At 34.2% G+C, this 16,969-nt stretch overlaps 2 protein-coding genes across 3 annotated transcripts in view; one reads left to right on the top strand and one right to left on the bottom strand.

The window, feature by feature from the left end:
- Positions 1–16,969, top strand: part of LOC126747765 (ethanolamine kinase) — an 18,348-nt gene continuing 1,379 nt past the window's right edge. The window contains exons 1-3 of one of the 2 annotated variants that reach the window (XM_050456560.1): positions 1–64; positions 12,296–12,444; positions 16,661–16,791. In XM_050456560.1, the coding sequence (XP_050312517.1) occupies positions 16–64; positions 12,296–12,444; positions 16,661–16,791 (329 nt within the window). In that variant the 5' untranslated portion in view covers positions 1–15. Of the gene's footprint in view, positions 65–8,585; positions 8,605–12,295; positions 12,445–16,660; positions 16,792–16,969 lie in introns of those variants that run through there. The other variant, XM_050456561.1, reaches the window with a different exon arrangement.
- On the bottom strand, positions 3,373–8,112 carry LOC126747766 (ER lumen protein-retaining receptor 1-like). Its single transcript, XM_050456563.1, has 3 exons — positions 7,888–8,112; positions 3,889–4,184; positions 3,373–3,833 (listed from the first exon to the last, which is right to left on the bottom strand). The coding sequence occupies exons 1-3, from the start codon at positions 7,976–7,978 to the stop codon at positions 3,462–3,464; spliced, it is 759 nt and encodes a 252-aa protein (XP_050312520.1). The 5' UTR covers positions 7,979–8,112; the 3' UTR covers positions 3,373–3,461.

A 16,969-nucleotide genomic window follows, 5' to 3' on the forward strand; every position in this document is an offset into this window, starting at 1 on the left:
TTCTCGAAGGATACGATGAGGCGTGATGACGTCACTTGTCAGTTGACACGGTCATGTTTTTGCGGTAAGAAAGACTTGGTGGAGTTTAATTAAAAAAAAAAAAAATTGCAAAGACCGGCTCGAAGGACCAACGATGTAAAAGGATGAATTAGTTTTTTTTTAATTATTTCACGACTTTACGTCAACTTCAACAGTCTCTCTCTCTCTCTCTTTTAATTTCATTTTTATTTACGTCAACGAATTTTCTCTCTCTCTCTCTTAAAATAAGTTATTAATTTTTACGACAGATATAAAAAGAAAAACCGGCTCGAAGGACCAATGATGTAAAAGTGGAGTTTTTGCACGATACTATTCTGAAAAATAGTGATTTTGCAAAAAAATTTCTTACTGGTAAACAGTGTGGGGTGGGTGGGGGGTGTAAGGGTAGTTTTTTATAAAAACGGTTTTATTGTATAAAATAAACCGTTTTTTAAAAACACTACCAGTACACCCCCCACCAACCCCACATACTTTACCAGTAAGAAATTTTTTTGCAAAATCACTATTTTTCAGAATAGTATCGTGCAAAAACTCCACTTTCATTAAGACGTAAAAGTGATAATTAATTTTATTATTATTATTATTATTATTTTCGCGAATATAAAATTATTGCTTTTAGCAGTCCTCTAGTTCTGTCAATTTGATTTTTATTTACGTCAACAAATTTTCTCCCTCTCTCTCTCTCTCTTACAATAAGTCATTCATTTTTAAAACAAATTTTAAAAAGAAAAAACCGGCTCGAAGGACCAATGATGTAAAAGTGGGGTTTTTGCACGATACTATTCTGAAAAATTGCGATTTTGCAAGGGAATTTCTTACTGGTAAACTGTGCGGGGTGGGTGGGGGGTGTACGAGTAATGTTTTTAAAAAACGGTTTTTATTTTATGCAAAAAAAACGTTTTTATAAAAGACTACCCTTAGCCCCCCACCCACCCCACACAGTTTACCCGTAAGAAATTTTTTTGCAAAATCACTATTTTTCAGAATAGTACCGTGCAAAAACTCCACTTCCATTAGGCCGATTTAATTAATGTTTTTATTATTATTTCACGTAAACTTCAGAAGTCTCTCTATCTCTCTCTTTTATTTTTATTTACGTCAACGAATTTTTTACTTCAATTTGAACCCGTTGACGTAAAGAAAAAAAAAACTAATTCGTTGCTAATATTTAAAAATGCAAAAAAAACGGCTCGAAGGACCAATTACGTAAAAGTGACAACGTCAACCAATTTTCTTTCTCTCTTTCTCTCTTACAATAAGTCATTCATTTTTAAAACAAATTTTAAAAAGAAAAACCGGCTCGAAGGACCAATGATGTATAAGTGGAGTTTTTGCACGATACTATTCTGAAAAATAGTGATTTTGCAAAAAAATTCTTACTGGTATGCAGTGTGGGGTGGGTGGGGGGTGCACGGGTCGTGTTTTTAAAAAACGGTTTTTATTTTATACAAAAAAACCGTTTTTATAAAAAACTACCCGTACACCCCCCACCCACCCCACATACTTTACCAGTAAGAATTTCCTTTGCAAAATCACTATTTTTCAGAATAGTATCGTGCAAAAACTCCACTTCCATTAGGCCGATTTAATTAATTTTTTTATTATTATTACACGTAAACTTCAAAAGTCTCTCTCTCTCTCTCTTTTATTTTTTCTTTACGTCGGAGAACTCGTCCGTTTTTGTCATTGTCAAAATTATTTTTTTATACACAAAAGCAAACTATTTTAATGTCTCAACAGTTGAATCAATTTTTTCTATACGCCAACAAATTATGTAACAAAAACATTATATAATTGTCTCTGTTCGTTGCTAAGATTTAAAAAGGCGAAAAACCGGCTCGAAGGACCAATAATATAAAAGTGACAACGTCACCGAATTTTTTCTCTCTCTCCCTCTTACAATAAGTCATTCATTTTTAAAACAAATTTTAAAAAGAAAAAACCGGCTCGAAGGACCACTGATGTAAAAGTGGAGTTTTTGCACGATACTATTCTGAAAAATAGTGATTTTGCAAAAAAATTCTTACTGGTAAACAGTGTGGGGTGGGTGGGGGGTGTACGTCAACGAACTTTTTGGCTTCTGTCTCTGTCCTTATCGAAATTATTTTATTTTCTTATTCACGTCAGCGAACTTTCTCGCGTCCAGTTAATAATTTTTCAACAATTAAATTAATTTGCTCTTTACGTCAACGAGAACCGTGTTAAGTTTCAACTACCTGGAAGTTCAAAAAAATGACTTCAATTAGTTGAAAAATGCTTCAAATGCCTGGAAAAGTGACTTTAATTACCTAGAACTCAAGTGCCTATTCCAGGCAATTTCCTGGAAGAAATTCATGCTTTCAACTGTCTGGAAAATGACTCTCAATAGTCTCAACTGCCTGGACGTATCAAAAAACTACTTCAAACGCCTGCAAAATTTGACTTTAACTTCTTGAAACTTGAGTGACTATTCCAGGCAGTTGAAACTTCTTTTGAACGAGTCTTTGGAAGGAATTGAAGCACTCAACTGCCTGGACGTATCAAAAAATGACTTCAATTAGTTGAAAATTGCCTCAGATGCCTCAAAAAGTGCCTTTAACTACTTGGAACTCGAGTGACTATTCCAGGCAGTTGAAACTTCTTTTGAACGAGTTTTTGAAAGAAATTGAAGCACTCAACTGCCTGGACGTATCAAAAAATGACTTCAATTAGTTGAAACTTGCCTCAAATGCCTGGAAAAGCGACTTTAACCACCTGAAACTCAAGTGACTATTCCAGTTAGTTGAAACTTCTTTTGAACGAGTCTTTGAAAGAAATTGAAGCACTCAACTGCCTGGACGTATCAAAAAATGACTTCAATTAGTTGAAACTTGCCTCAAATGCCTGGAAAAGCGACTTTAACCACCTGAAACTCAAGTGACTATTCCAGTTAGTTGAAACTTCTTTTGAACGAGTCTTTGGAAGGAATTGAAGCACTCAACTGCCTGGACGTACCTAAAAATGACTTCGAATGCCTGGAAAAGTGACTTCAACTACTTGAAACTCCAGTGAGACATTTGAAGCTTCTTTCTCGCAATTCCCTGAAAGAAATTCTGATCTCCATTAGTGGATACCAAGCTTAAGATCAATTAATTAAGCATAAATCAGTTGCAAGCCTAAATGCGCCCTTAAAAAGCGATCAGCTAACTTCTGACGTCACCGTCTGAACTTCAAAAGCAATTAATGCGCAATTTAACGGACTAAGAGAAGAATTTGGGATTGTTTGGGGTAGATATAGAGAAGGACAGACTTAATCAGGTTTTATCACGATTGATTGTCATGAATTTCACTTTGTATATAAGAAACGAATGCAACTAAATAGAAAATGATTTATTTAATAAAAAAATACATATATATATAATCATTATGACATTCCGTAATGGAGGACGACCCTCCGATGAGTATCAAGCGGTCTCAGGACAGTCCATCTCCTTCTCTCCAAACACGTAACTGATCGGTTGCTGACCGACTTTAGCCGCCTCGACAGTAAACACGTCAGTTATTTGCTGCCATTTCGGTCTCTCCTCTTTGCGCCTGTAAATATCGACGGCGACAATAAACAAAATGACCGTTTGAACGGAACCTGAAATGGTCGAGATTAAGTCCTGGTGGTTCTGGGTCAAATAGCGAAATATCCAGTTCATTATGTAGAAACTTCGGTAGACGCCGAGCAGGATGACGTAGGGCAAAACGGTGCCGTCTCCGGTTTTTCTCGATAAGAAGTGTTGAGGAATTATGGCCAGGGCTTCCAAGTAAATGCTGAACGTCCAGAGGATCTAAAACAATCTGATTAATAAGAGAAATGTTTGAAAAATGGTATACGATACTCACGTCTTGCACCAAATAAAAAGGATCCTGCTCGGACCAATTCTTCTTAAAAACATAATAATTAACGCATATTGCGAGTACCGCAGCCGGAATTACTAGCAAACTGTCCCAAAACGTGTCGTTCCTTTCGTCGTACGTGTGCCCGTACTTGCAATAAATCATATACAGGGTGGTCATACTTAGGGTGATAAAGGTGACCTTCATGAAGGTGTTGTAGAAGGAGATGTACAGGTTGATTAGGTCGGTGTAGCGGCATATAAAGACTATGGTCAGCAGGAGTTGGGTTTTTCCCGATATGCCTATAGAAATGGGGTTATTAATTATGCTGAAAAGGCATTTTGCTTTGGCTTATGGTTATATAGTGGCCAGGGAGGGTACACAGACGCTCAAAAACCGAATAGAGTTTCTTTATTAAAATGACCATTATCAAGCATTATGACTAAGTAGACCCATAGGAAAAAAGTTTTGGTTGTCACGTAACCCTAAAATTAAATTAAATCGCTTAGATTAGATTTTTTTTTATCATTAGGACCCACTGTGTCGTAATTTTTGTCTAGCAAAATGCCTTGTATGGGCCACTGTGTCGCATGAATATTATAATATTACACGAAACGTCAAAAGTTGCCTAATTATTACGGCCAAAAGAACCCGATTTGGTAAAAGATATGCGCATATTCGGATTCTCCAGAGTCTCTGGAATAATTCTGTACCAATTCCAGGAAGTTATGAGCTATTTTAAGCATTTTATCAATGAAATTAGGAAGCAGGTCCGAGCCGGTTCATCCACGTTGACGCCATGTTGTCAAAATCGCGCGTAGACGTCAAAATCGACCATTTTCAGACGCTGTTTTAGGGCATAAAAAAACGGTTTTTACCTTATGATTTGTACATGGAAAAATAGTATAAAGCCTTAGGAACAGTTTAACATCAATTCTGGACCGATTCCAATCGGTTTTAGTGGTTAAATTTCGATTATAAAAAGGGTCTTTTTTCGCCAGTTTCGTTGCCATGGAGACGCGCTTGTTGGGTGCTAGACCACACTAATTATTGTATCATGAGAGCCGGACACGGGGGGGGGTACCAATATTCAGCTGACCGATTTTTTAGACTTTTTATGGAAAATTGCGTTTTTTTGAAAAATGGTGATATTTGAAACAAAACGGTATTTAGTGGATTATAGCCAGATAATTTCCGCGTGTCTGAAGGTAAAAATGGTCTTTGTACGTTGCATAGGTATGCCAGTATTAAGCGTCAAAGTTAAAAAAAGGTGTAGAGCAAAAACTACTCTACGTAGATGACTGTAGAGTATATCAGAAAAAAGCTCTTAAAAAGTATTAAAAAATGTTGAAAGTTTCAAATCTCCAAGTGCCACCCTTAAAAAGTTATTAAATAAAATGTGTTTTTTTTTTGTCAATTTTTTGGACCTTCATGGAAAAAAAAATTTATTGCTCGTCCTGTATGGTTCACAAAAATTTCGGTTATATGGCATTTGAAAGATAAAAGATGATGCTATTTTTTTATAAAAACTTTTTTTCCGAAATAAGTACCGTTTAGCGGAAAATTCAAAAAAACTGAAAATGCCAGAACTCAATAAAAAAAATTTTTTGAAAAAAAAGCTCTAAACATGTTATTTCTCTCATAAAACTAAGTCTTTTCGCCGAAAAACTTTTTTTATAAAAATTACCTTTTAGCCTCTTGACCATTTTGAATTTTTTTTTTACTCAATTTTGATCGCTTATAATAAATCACCCTGTATACGGATCTGGCCCAAAAAGTATACAAATATGTAATTCGATATAGACTTTTAGGCCTAGAAATTTCAAGTTATTTGAAAGCGTTAAAATGGAGATCTCGCGACGAAATCAAATTCGACACAATTTTTTATGAAATTTTGACTTTAGAGCAGTACCGCCCCCTTCCGGGAGGTTCTAAAAATTTTTTCTTTTGTGTTTCATCATGCTCAATATATTGAGAGACCACATGCCAAATTTCATCGTTTCACTATTCATACAACCAAAGATATGAATTTTTATTTGCCAAAAAACACCCATTTTTGAGCCGCGGGTCGCGTGCATAATATAGTCGCTGACGCTCTTTATACACGGAAAATGCTAAAACGTCAAAACGTTGCGAATTATCACGGCTAAAAGAACCCGATTTGGTAAAAAATATGCGCATATTCGGATTTTCCAGAGTCTCTGGAATAATTCTGTACCAATTCCAGGAAGTTCTGAGCTATTTTACGCATTTTATCAATAAAATTAGGAAGCAGGTCCGAGCCGATTCATCCACGTTGACGCCATGTTGTAAAAATCGCGCGTAGACGTCAAAATTGACCCTTTTTGAGACGATGATTTCGGGTATAAAAAAAGGTTTTTACCTTATGATTTGTACATGGAAAAATAGTATGAAGCCTTAGGAACAGTTTAACATCAATTCTGGACCGATTCCAGTTGGTTTTAGTGGTTAAATTTCGATTATAAAAAGGGTCTTTTTTCGGCGAAAATCGCCGGTTTCGTTGCCATGGAGACGCGCACTTGTTGTGTGCTAGACCACATTAGTTTTTATACCCTGATCGTCGGCCCGTAGGGGTACCAATATTCAGCTGACCGATTTATTGAGACCTTTCATGGAAAATTGCATTTTCTTGGAAAATGGTGATATTTGAAACAAAACGGTATTTAGTGGATTATAGCCAGATAAATCCCGCGTGTTTGAGGGCAAAAATGGTCTTCGTAGGTGGCATAGCCATTGCGGTATTAGGCGTCAAAGTCAAAAAATAGTATAAAGCCTTAGGAACGGTTTAACATCAATTCTGGACCGATTCCGATCGGTTTTAGTGGTTAAATTTCGATTATAAAAAGGGTCTTTTCTCGGCGTTTCCGTTGCCATGGAGACGCGGCCATGGGCGACTCCGTGTGCAGGGTGATTTTTCGTGCTTGGGACCTTTTTGAAAAAAAAAATACTTTTAGGGTACTTGTAAAAATAGCGAAAAAATGAAATTTTAGTATGTTATAGTAAAATGAATGGCGCATCTGTTCGATAAGTTTTGGTTTTTCTATCACATACCGGGTGCGCACAATAATTTCCAAAGTCAAAAAATATTAAAAAATTCATAACTCAAAAACGGTTTTACTTAGAAGAACGGTTGAAATTGCAAAACATTCTGCTTATCACACGCTACAAACCGCCTATAAGCCGTTTGTCTAGGGGGCGCCACTAAAAAGTTATTAGGGCTGGAAAAAAAAAGTGTGAAAAAGGGTATTTTCAACTGAGCACTGCTCACCCTGTATAAATGATACCGTTAAACTTTATACGCCGTTTTATTGGGAAAGAATGCAGATTTAATTAATCCAAATGATTTTTTTTTAAATTTTGCACCATAAAAATTTTACAGAGAAAAAACTAAAAAAAGTCAATTTTTAAGGTTTTTCAATTTTTTTCCTAAAAAAAAAAACATTTTTTCAAAAAAAGTCCTTAATAAAAATTATAGTTCTCGATGAGGCGCATATATCTTTTGTGAGTCACTATTTCCGGAAAGATACCGTTAAACCGTCAGAAGGCCTAGAATATCACCCATATCTGAGACTTTGAGCGTTAAAAAAAAATACTTCCCATTGTATACAGCTCATTTATGGATGAGGTCTAATCGACCCGTTAAATTTCATAAAATTCAAAGAACCGTTGCGACCTGTATCGAAGCACGCGGAAAAAATCGAGCAAAAAAAAAATTTTGAGTTCTAAGGCTTCCCCCTCCTAAATAAAAAAACAAATGAAAAATTGTAGTTGATAAAGTTGTAGCCTCATATATCCAGATTATAAAAAGGTAAAAATCACTTCTCTATCCTAATTAGAAAAAAAGTTACAGGCACTTTTATCCGACGAGTCCCGAGGTCGTGCGAAAACTCCCAAAAAGAAGCGGCCTTCTATAACATTATAACAAGTTTTCAATGGGTTCGTTTACATGCATAAAACATATGCCCTTAAACATATTATTATTACCTGCAGCACTCTTCTTCCTAATAATCTCATAGATGAGAGTCAAAAAGGCCGTGAGATGCACCAAATTACCGATAAACAAAAACGTATTCATTTTATTTACGTTTTATATAACCAGACATCGTATGTCAACGATAAACTTGTTGATCGTGTGGTCGTACGAAGAAAACTGAACCGCGATGAAGTAGCAGCGGGACGGTACCGTGGTACCATTAAAGAGTTGCCAAGTGACTAAATATAAATTTCGGATTTTCCTCCATCATCGGGTTCCGAGAATTCGCATACCTAAACGAATGCGGTTGACGTATTTAATTGGGTTTTATCGTAACCCTCAACGATATACGAATTCGTATACAGGGTGAAGTCTTTTTTTTGCAAACACGTTTCTTGACTTACCAAAGGCCTTTGACACTATATACTTGCGTGCTACAGGGTCAGAGTGTCCTCGAATGTTATCGGGCATGCGCTTAGGACCGAGGAAGGTATTGATCCAGGGCCATTTGACATTTAATTTTTATCATACATACATACACGGTCCAGTATTATTTTCCAGTGCTATAATTCTTAATGTAACTGGTTTAAAAAATAATAATCGTTTTTGAGTAGTTCGTAATAATGTCATTGATAAGTTCACGTTACGGTTATCATAAAATACCGACAGTGAATAGGGTGTTTGAATCGGCAAGGAGCAGTGGGTGATATTATTATTATTTGCTGATGGTAAGCTATAAACGCTCATTTGTTTTGTTAAGGAAGCATGTATCCAGCTTTAAATGATTTCTTGAGGTGTTCTTAAGCTTCAGATGAAAAATCATGGAAATCCATGCATCAGAAGCATTTTTATCCAATTTTTTGGAAACCATGTCCAAGAGCAAAGACAGTTTGAGGTAACTGGGGTCATAACTCCACTTCTAGTGCTCAGATCGAGTTGATTTTTGCTTTAAAAGATTCTTTGAAGTGTTTTTTAGCTTCCATTGAAAAAATCATGGAAATCCATGCATCAGAAGCATTTTTATCCAAGTTTTTGGAAAACATGTCCAAGAGCAAAGACAGTTTGAGGTAACTGGGGTCATAACTCCACTTCTAGTGCTCAGATCGGGTTGATTTTTGCTTTAAAAGATTCTTTGAAGAGTTTGTCAGCTTTCATTGAAGAAATCATAGAAAACCATGCATCAGAAGCATTTTTATCCAAGTTTTTGGAAACCATGTCCAAGAGCAAAGACAGTTTGAGGTGACTGGGGTCAAAACTCCACTTTTAGTGCTCAGATCGGGTTGATTTTTGCTTTAAAAGATTCTTTGAAGTGTTTTTCAGCTTCCATTAAAGAAATCATGGAAATCCATGCATTAGAAGCATTTTTATCCAAGTTTTTGGAAACCATGTCCAAGAGCAAAGACAGTTTGAGGTAACTGGGGTCATAACTCCACTTTTAGTGCTCAGATCGAGTTGATTTTTGCTTTAAAAGATTCTTTGAAGTGTTTTTAAGCTTTCATTAAAGAAATCATGGAAATCCATCTATTAGAAGCATTTTTATCCAAGTTTTTGGAAGACATGTCCAAGAGCAAAGACAGTTTGAGGTAACTGGGGTCATAACTCCACTTCTAGTGCTCAGATCGAGTTGATTTTTGCTTTAAAAGATTCTTTGAAGTGTTTTTTAGCTTCCATTGAAAAAATCATGGAAATCCATGCATCAGAAGCATTTTTATCCAGTTTTTTGGAAAACATGTCCAAGAGCAAAGACAGTTTGAGGTAACTGGGGTCATAACTCCACTTCTAGTGCTCAGATCGAGTTGATTATTGCTTTAAAAGATTCTTTGGAGTGTTCTTCAGCTTCCATTGAAGAAATCATGGAAATCCATGAATCAGAAGCCTTTTTATCCAAGTTTTTGGAAACCATGTCCAAGAGCAAAGACAGTTTGAGGTAACTGGGGTCATAACTCCAATTCCAGAGCTCAGATCGGATTAATTTTTGCTTTATAAAGTTCTCTGGAATGTTTTTCAGCTTCCATTGAAGAAATCATGAAAATCCATGCATCAGAAACATTTTTATCCAATTTTTTGGAAACCATGTCCAAGAGTAAAGACAGTTTGAGGTAACTGGGGTCATAACTCCACTTCTAGTGCTCAGATCGGGTTGATTATTGCTTTAAAAGATTCTTTGGAGTGTTCTTCAGCTTCCATTGAAGAAATCATGGAAATCCATGAATCAGAAGCCTTTTTATCCAAGTTTTTGGAAACCATGTCCAAGAGCAAAGACAGTTTGAGGTAACTGGGGTCATAACTCCACTTTTAGTGCTCAGATCGGGTTGATTTTTGCTTTAAAAGATTCTTTGAAGTGTTTTTTAGCTTCCATTAAAGAAATCATGGAAATCCATGCATTAGAAGCATTTTTATCTAAGTTTTTGGAAAACATATCCAAGAGTAAAGACAGTTTGAGGTAACTGGGGTCATAACTCCACTTCTAGTGCCCAGATCGAGTTGATTTTTGCTTTAAAAAATTCTTTGAAGTGTTCTTTAGCTTCCATTGAAGAAATCATGGAAATCCATGCATCAGAAGCATTTTTATCCAAGTTTTTGGAAAAAATGTCCAAGAGCAAAGACAGTTTGATATAACTGGGGTCATAACTCCACTTCTAGGGCTCAGATCAAGTTGATTTTTGCTTTAAAAGATTCTTTGAAGTGTTCTTCAGCTTCTATTGAAGAAATCATGGAAATCCGTGCACTAGAAGCGTTTTTATCCAGTTTTTTGGAAAACCTGTCCAATAGGAAATACAGTCTGAGGTAACTGGGGTCATAACTCCACTTCTAGTGCTCAGATCGAGTTGATTTTTGCTTTAAAAGATTCTTTGAAGTATTCTTCAGCTTCCATTGAAGAAATCATAACAATCCATGCTTTAGAACCATTTTTATCCAGTTTTTTGGAAAACATGTCCAAGAGCAAAGACAGTTTGAGGTAACTGGGGTCATAACTCCACTTCTAATGCTCAGATCGAGTTGATTTTTGCTTTAAAAGATTCTTTGAAGTGTTTTTTAGCTTCCATTGAAAAAATCATGGAAATCCATGCATCAGAAGCATTTTTATCCAAGTTTTTGGAAAACATGTCCAAGAGCAAAGACAGTTTGAGGTATCTGGGGTCATAACTCGACTTCTAGTGCTCAGATCGAGTTGATTTTTGCTTTAAAAGATTCTTTGAAGTATTTCTCAACTTCCATTGAAGAAATCATGGAAATCCATGCATCAGAAGCATTTTTTATTCATCCAATATCATAAAATACCAACAAAAAATAAGATTCATCCATTTCTCGGTAACGGTTACAATATGACTTGTTCCAATTCCAATTTGATGACAATCAGAGCCATTATTGAGAGAATTTGTTACGTACAGTTCTTATTTTCTTATTTCTCCTTAATCTCTTAGTCCAAATAGCATTTTCCGACCTAATACTCCCATTCCATCAGTGTCAGACGGTGATATACACCTCGGGCAAACTACGTGCGGCAATTCCTCTCATTTGAAAGCGTCGACTTTCGTACGCAAGACCTTCGTTTGTCCGACCGGTATAGCATGCCTTTACTATGACATATAATTTGTCTATTATTGTTTCTTCTCTCCCTTAATTTCACTTTTAGTGGAGGTTTTTCCTATCCAGTCTTTTCCTGTCATTACAGGACCATCCATTTCTCTGTAATACTTACAATAATAAATATCATTTTTCCTACCTAGTTTTTCTATTCTATCAATGTCAGACGGTGATATACACCCCGGGCAAACTACGTGCGGCAATTCCTCTCACTTGAATGCGTCGACTTTAGCTCGTAAGACCTTCGTTGGTCCGACCGGTATAGCATGCCTCTAATAGGACTTTTTATGTGGTCCTAATTATATTAGACCTATACCGGGTGGTTCACTATATAATTTTTCTTTCTCAGGAGACCCTGTACAGGGGTGACACGCGTACACACTGTAACTCGATTTAACATGGTTTTATAAATTAAACCTTGGATAAGTAAATCTATTAGTAAATAGCGCGTGCTTTTTGTTTAAAAAATCAATTCGTAATTGTTTTATTAATTTATTAACCGGAGGTGGTACCATTCCGTACAGTAACGTATCCAATAACAAACGACTGAGTGACTGCCTGGCATATCAGTACCATCCGTCCGTCAACTTAATTTGAAATAATAAGTACATTTAATCAGAATTAAACAACCAACCAACAGTCGCAGTCGTCGTCGTCGTTGTCGTTGTTGTCGTAATAAATGTTAATAATTCCTACATTCTAATCTTTAACTTATTTATCAGCAGTGTTGGTCTTCCTTTTAAGCCGATATCTGTTGACCTTTCGAGCATCATTTAGTTGCGTGTTTTTGTCATTATTGTTTGAAAAAATTGAAAATTATTCGTTCTTCAGTGGTGAAACGCGTCATGGCGAGTAACGACCAACTGGGGGGGTTCGAGCACATCCCCGTCACAGTCAACGAGAACGATTTAGAAAGCGGAGCTCTGAAGATTTTGCAAACTATTCGACCGCACTGGCACGTGGCCACTATTCGGTTTAAGGTAAGTTTACCTTTAATTCATCATCATCATCATTATAAGTGTAAATCCATCCATTACCACCACTGTTGTTTGGGAATCGTGCATAATATAATTGACTACGTTTACTTGGTTTGATTTCATTGGGTTAGGCACTGATGAAGAAGTGCCGTTTCAATTTGTTGTGAATATGAATGTATAAGCCAAGCAACACATTATTATGGTTAAATATATGTTTATTTTATGACGTTTTGGTTTTGGTGTATTTATTAATCATCGTGACTGTAGAATATACGTATATTATATACTATTTTGTTTGAAATTCTATTGAAAAATCACTGTTTTTGAATTAAATATTTATTAATATAAATAAATATAATTATATGAAATTTAAATAAGCAAACTGCGTAATTAGATTAGATATTAATGATGAAACTAGCTGTTATTCATGAGTATTATTTTGGAAAACAATGATTTTTTAAAACAATTTTTTACTGGTAAGGTGTGTGGGGTGGGTGGGGGGCTAAGGGTTGTATTGATAAAAAATGGTTTTTTTCTTTTACAAAAAACAACCGTTTTTCAAAAATACTACCCTTAGCCCCCCACCCACCCCACATACTTTACCAGTAAAAAATCCTCTACAAAATCACTATTTTTTGTATATAACCTTTAATTTATTTACACTGTTTTTGTATTAAATATTTAAATAAAAAATGGCAAAATTTTTGGCCAAAAAATTGGAAAAAACATTTTTTTTGAAAAAATGAATTTTTTTTTCTGAAAATGGATAAATCGTCAAAAAAGGTTCAAAAAAGTCTTATAAAACTTTTTTGAAAAATATACCAAAAAAAAGTTATACTCAAAAAAATCTCCCTCAAAAATTTCAAAGGGGTACCCCTGGAAAAATGTTCATAATTTTGGTTTTTATTTTTTTTCTGGAAAACTATTCGTTGGAGAGAAAAATTGTGTAAACAAAAGTTATTAGGATTGTCAATGCGCATCAGATGCAGTAGAAAAATAATTTTTAAGTCCAGTAGTTTTCCGGAAAATTGAGGAAAACTCTCAAACAGTTTTTCCTCATTTTCTCGGAAAGTATTGCGAAAATGGAAAATTTTCTTTTAGTATTAAAATCCTATTTAAATATAGAACAAATTATGTAGAATAACATTTTGTCCTAAATCTCAAAATAGAAGAGTTCTGGAGGATTTTTGAAAAAATTGAAAATTTTTGGGTCAAAATTGTGAAAAAAAAATTTTTTTGAAAAAAATTTTTTTTTTTTTGGAAATGGGTAAATTGCTCAAAAAACGTCAAAAAAGTCTTATAAAACTTTTTTGAAAAACGTACCTGGAAAAAGTTATAAGCAATTTTCGCAAAAATTCCTCCCTCTTAAAATCCAAAGGGGTACCCCTGGAAAAATGTTCATAATTTTGGTTTTTATTTTTTTTCTGGAAAACTATTCGTTGAAGAGAAAAATTGTTATAATAAAAGTTGTTTGGAATTTCAATGCGCATCAAATGCAATAGAAAAATAATTTTTTTATTCAACAGTTTTCCGGAAAATTGGGAAAAACCTCTAAACAGTTTTTTATCATTTTCTCGAAAACTATTGGGAATAATAAAAATTTTCTTTCAGTTTTAAATTTCTGGCCAAAAATAGAATAAATCATATAGAATAACATTTTACCGTAAATCGAAAAATAAAAGAGATATGGAAGATTTTTAAAAAATAGCAAAATTTTTGGCCAAAAAATTGGAAAAAAAAATTTTTTTGAAAAAATTTTTTTTTTTCCTGAAAATGGATAAATCGTTGAAAAAGATTTAAAAAAGTCTTATAAAACTTTTTTGAAAAACGTACCTGGAAAAAGTTATAAGCAATTTTCGCAAAAATTCCTCCCTCAAAAAATCCAAAGGGGTACCCCTGGAAAAATGTTCATAATTTTGGTTTTTATTTTTTTTCTGGAAAACTATTCGTTGAAGAGAAAAATTGTTATAATAAAAGTTGTTTGGAATCTCAATGCACATCAGATGCAATAAAAAAATAATTTTTTGGTCCAACAGTTTTCCGGAAAATTGGGAAAAACCTTTAAACTGTTTTTTGTCATTTTCTCGAAAACTATTGGGAATAACAAAAAAATTCTTTCAGTATTAGATTCCTGACCAAAAATAGAACTGATCATATAGAATAACTTTTTACCATAAATCAAAAAATAAAAGAGATATGGAAGATTTTTGAAAAATGGCAAAATTTTTGGCCAAAAAAATGGGAGAAAATATTTTTTTTTTTTTAATTATTTTATTTTTTACATATCGATAAATCACTCAAAATTGATCAAAAAAGTCTTATAAAACTTTTTTGAAAAATATACCTGAAAAAAGTTATACACAATTTCTTGAAAAAATCCAGAGGCGTAGGTACTCATGGGAAACCGTTCATAAATTTTATATTTATTTAAATTTCTGAAAAACTACAATTTATTCTAAATCCACTAAAATGCATGAGCTATTATTATTAATATTATTTATCAAAAATAGCCGAATCGTATTACAAATACAAATAAACAGAAAATGAAAAATTAAAAAAAAAATAAATGGAAAAGTATGTGGGGTGGGTGGGGGGCTACGGGTAATATTTTTGAAAAACGGTTGTTTTTTGTAAAAGAAAAAAATAATTTTTTAACGAAACTACCCTTACACCCCCCACCCACCCCACATATGTTACCAGTAAGAAAATTTTTTGCAAAATCGCTATTTTTCAGAATAGTATCGTGTAAAAACTCCACTTTTATTAGGCCGATTTAAAAAAAAAATCTTTCAGACCTCACTCCTATACAATACATCAACGTCCATAAGTTTCAAAAAATCGCTTCACTAGGTTTCTCGCAAACGTTCTCCGAATACCTAAAAAAACCTTTTTAATTTGACAATTCACTTGCCGCATCACAGCCACCAATGACTTATTGTAAGAGAGAGAGAGAAAATTCGTTGACGTAAATAAAAATGAACTGAGAGAGAGAGAGACTTCTGAAGTTTACGTGTAATAATAATAAAAAAATTAATTAAATCGACCTAATGGAAGTGGAGTTTTTGCACGATACTATTTAGAAAAATTGTGATTTTGCAAAGGAATTTATTACGGGTAAACTGTAGGGGGTGGGTGGGGGGTGTACGGGTAGTCTTTTATAAAAACGGTTTTTTTTGTATAAAATAAAAATCGTTTTTTAATAACACTACCCGTACACCCCCCACCCACCCCACACAGTTTACCAGTAAGAAATTCTTTTGCAAAATTACTACTTTTCAGAATATTATCGTGCAAAAACTCCACTTTTACATCATTGGTCCTTCGAGCCGGTTTTTCTTTTTAAAATTTGTTTTAAAAATGAATGACTTATTCTAAGAAAGAGAGAGAGAGAAAATTCGTTGACGTTGTCACTTTTACGTAATTGGTCCTTCGAGTTAGTTTTCCGCCTTTTTAAGTCTTAGCAATGAACAGAGACAATTATATAATGTTTTTGTTACATAATTTGCTGACGTATTAAAATAATTAAAAACAGTAAAATAATTTCTCAATTTTAAAATAATATATCATTGTCTCTGTTCGTTGCTAAGATTTAAAAAGGCGAAAAACCGGCTCGAAGGACCAATGATGTAAGAGTGGAGTTTTTGCACGATACTATTTAGAAAAATAGTGATTTTGCAAAGGAATTTCTTACGGGTAAACTGTGTGGGGTGGGTGGGGGGCTAAGGGTTGTATTGATGAAAAACTTTTATATTGCATAAAATAATTTAAAATTAATGGAGTAATAACTTCCAGAGCACGGATTTACTTGATTTTTTCGCTAAAAGCTGAAAAACATCTCAAACAAAAAACCCTTTTTTTAACAATACCACCCTTAGCCCCCCACCCACCCCACACACCTTACCAGTCAGAAATTCTTCTGCAAAATCCTCGTTTTAATGTAATTTTGACTAAATTTTTAATCAGTAGATACAGCTCCGATCCTTAGAAAAATATTTGCTTAATAAACTCTCTTTATAAACGTCTTTAAATAGTATACAATATACCATTCATAAAATATTAATTGCATATCATTAACATAAGTAATAAGTATTAAATTCCTCAACGAAAGACATTTACAGTTGAAGTTCAACCAAAAATAAACGTATATTTAACCATTAAGCGTGTGTTGCTTGGGGAAACTTTAAATAAACCATTTGAAATAAAAGATGATTGTACGTAGTTGTTAACAGATGGGATCACCAATAAACTGATAGGATGTCTGCCTGAAGATGCCCCCGAAGACGAAACCGTGTTGGTTAGGGTCTATGGGAACAAAACCGATTTGCTCATCGATAGAAAAGCGGAAACCCAGTAAGTAAAGCGTTAATAATTCTCAATAAGTTTTAACAGTTTTAAAGGAAAACCGCTCGAAAGTAGACCATCGCCAACGGAAATATTAATAAATAAATAATGGGAGGATGCGGCTCATTAATTTGTTTAAAACAATACCTACACTAAAATAACGTTGCTATAGAGGTCTAATTCCAGT

The sequence above is a fragment of the Anthonomus grandis genome, chromosome 20 (genome assembly GCF_022605725.1).
Source record: "Anthonomus grandis grandis chromosome 20, icAntGran1.3, whole genome shotgun sequence".
NCBI classification, from domain to species: domain Eukaryota; kingdom Metazoa; phylum Arthropoda; class Insecta; order Coleoptera; family Curculionidae; genus Anthonomus; species Anthonomus grandis.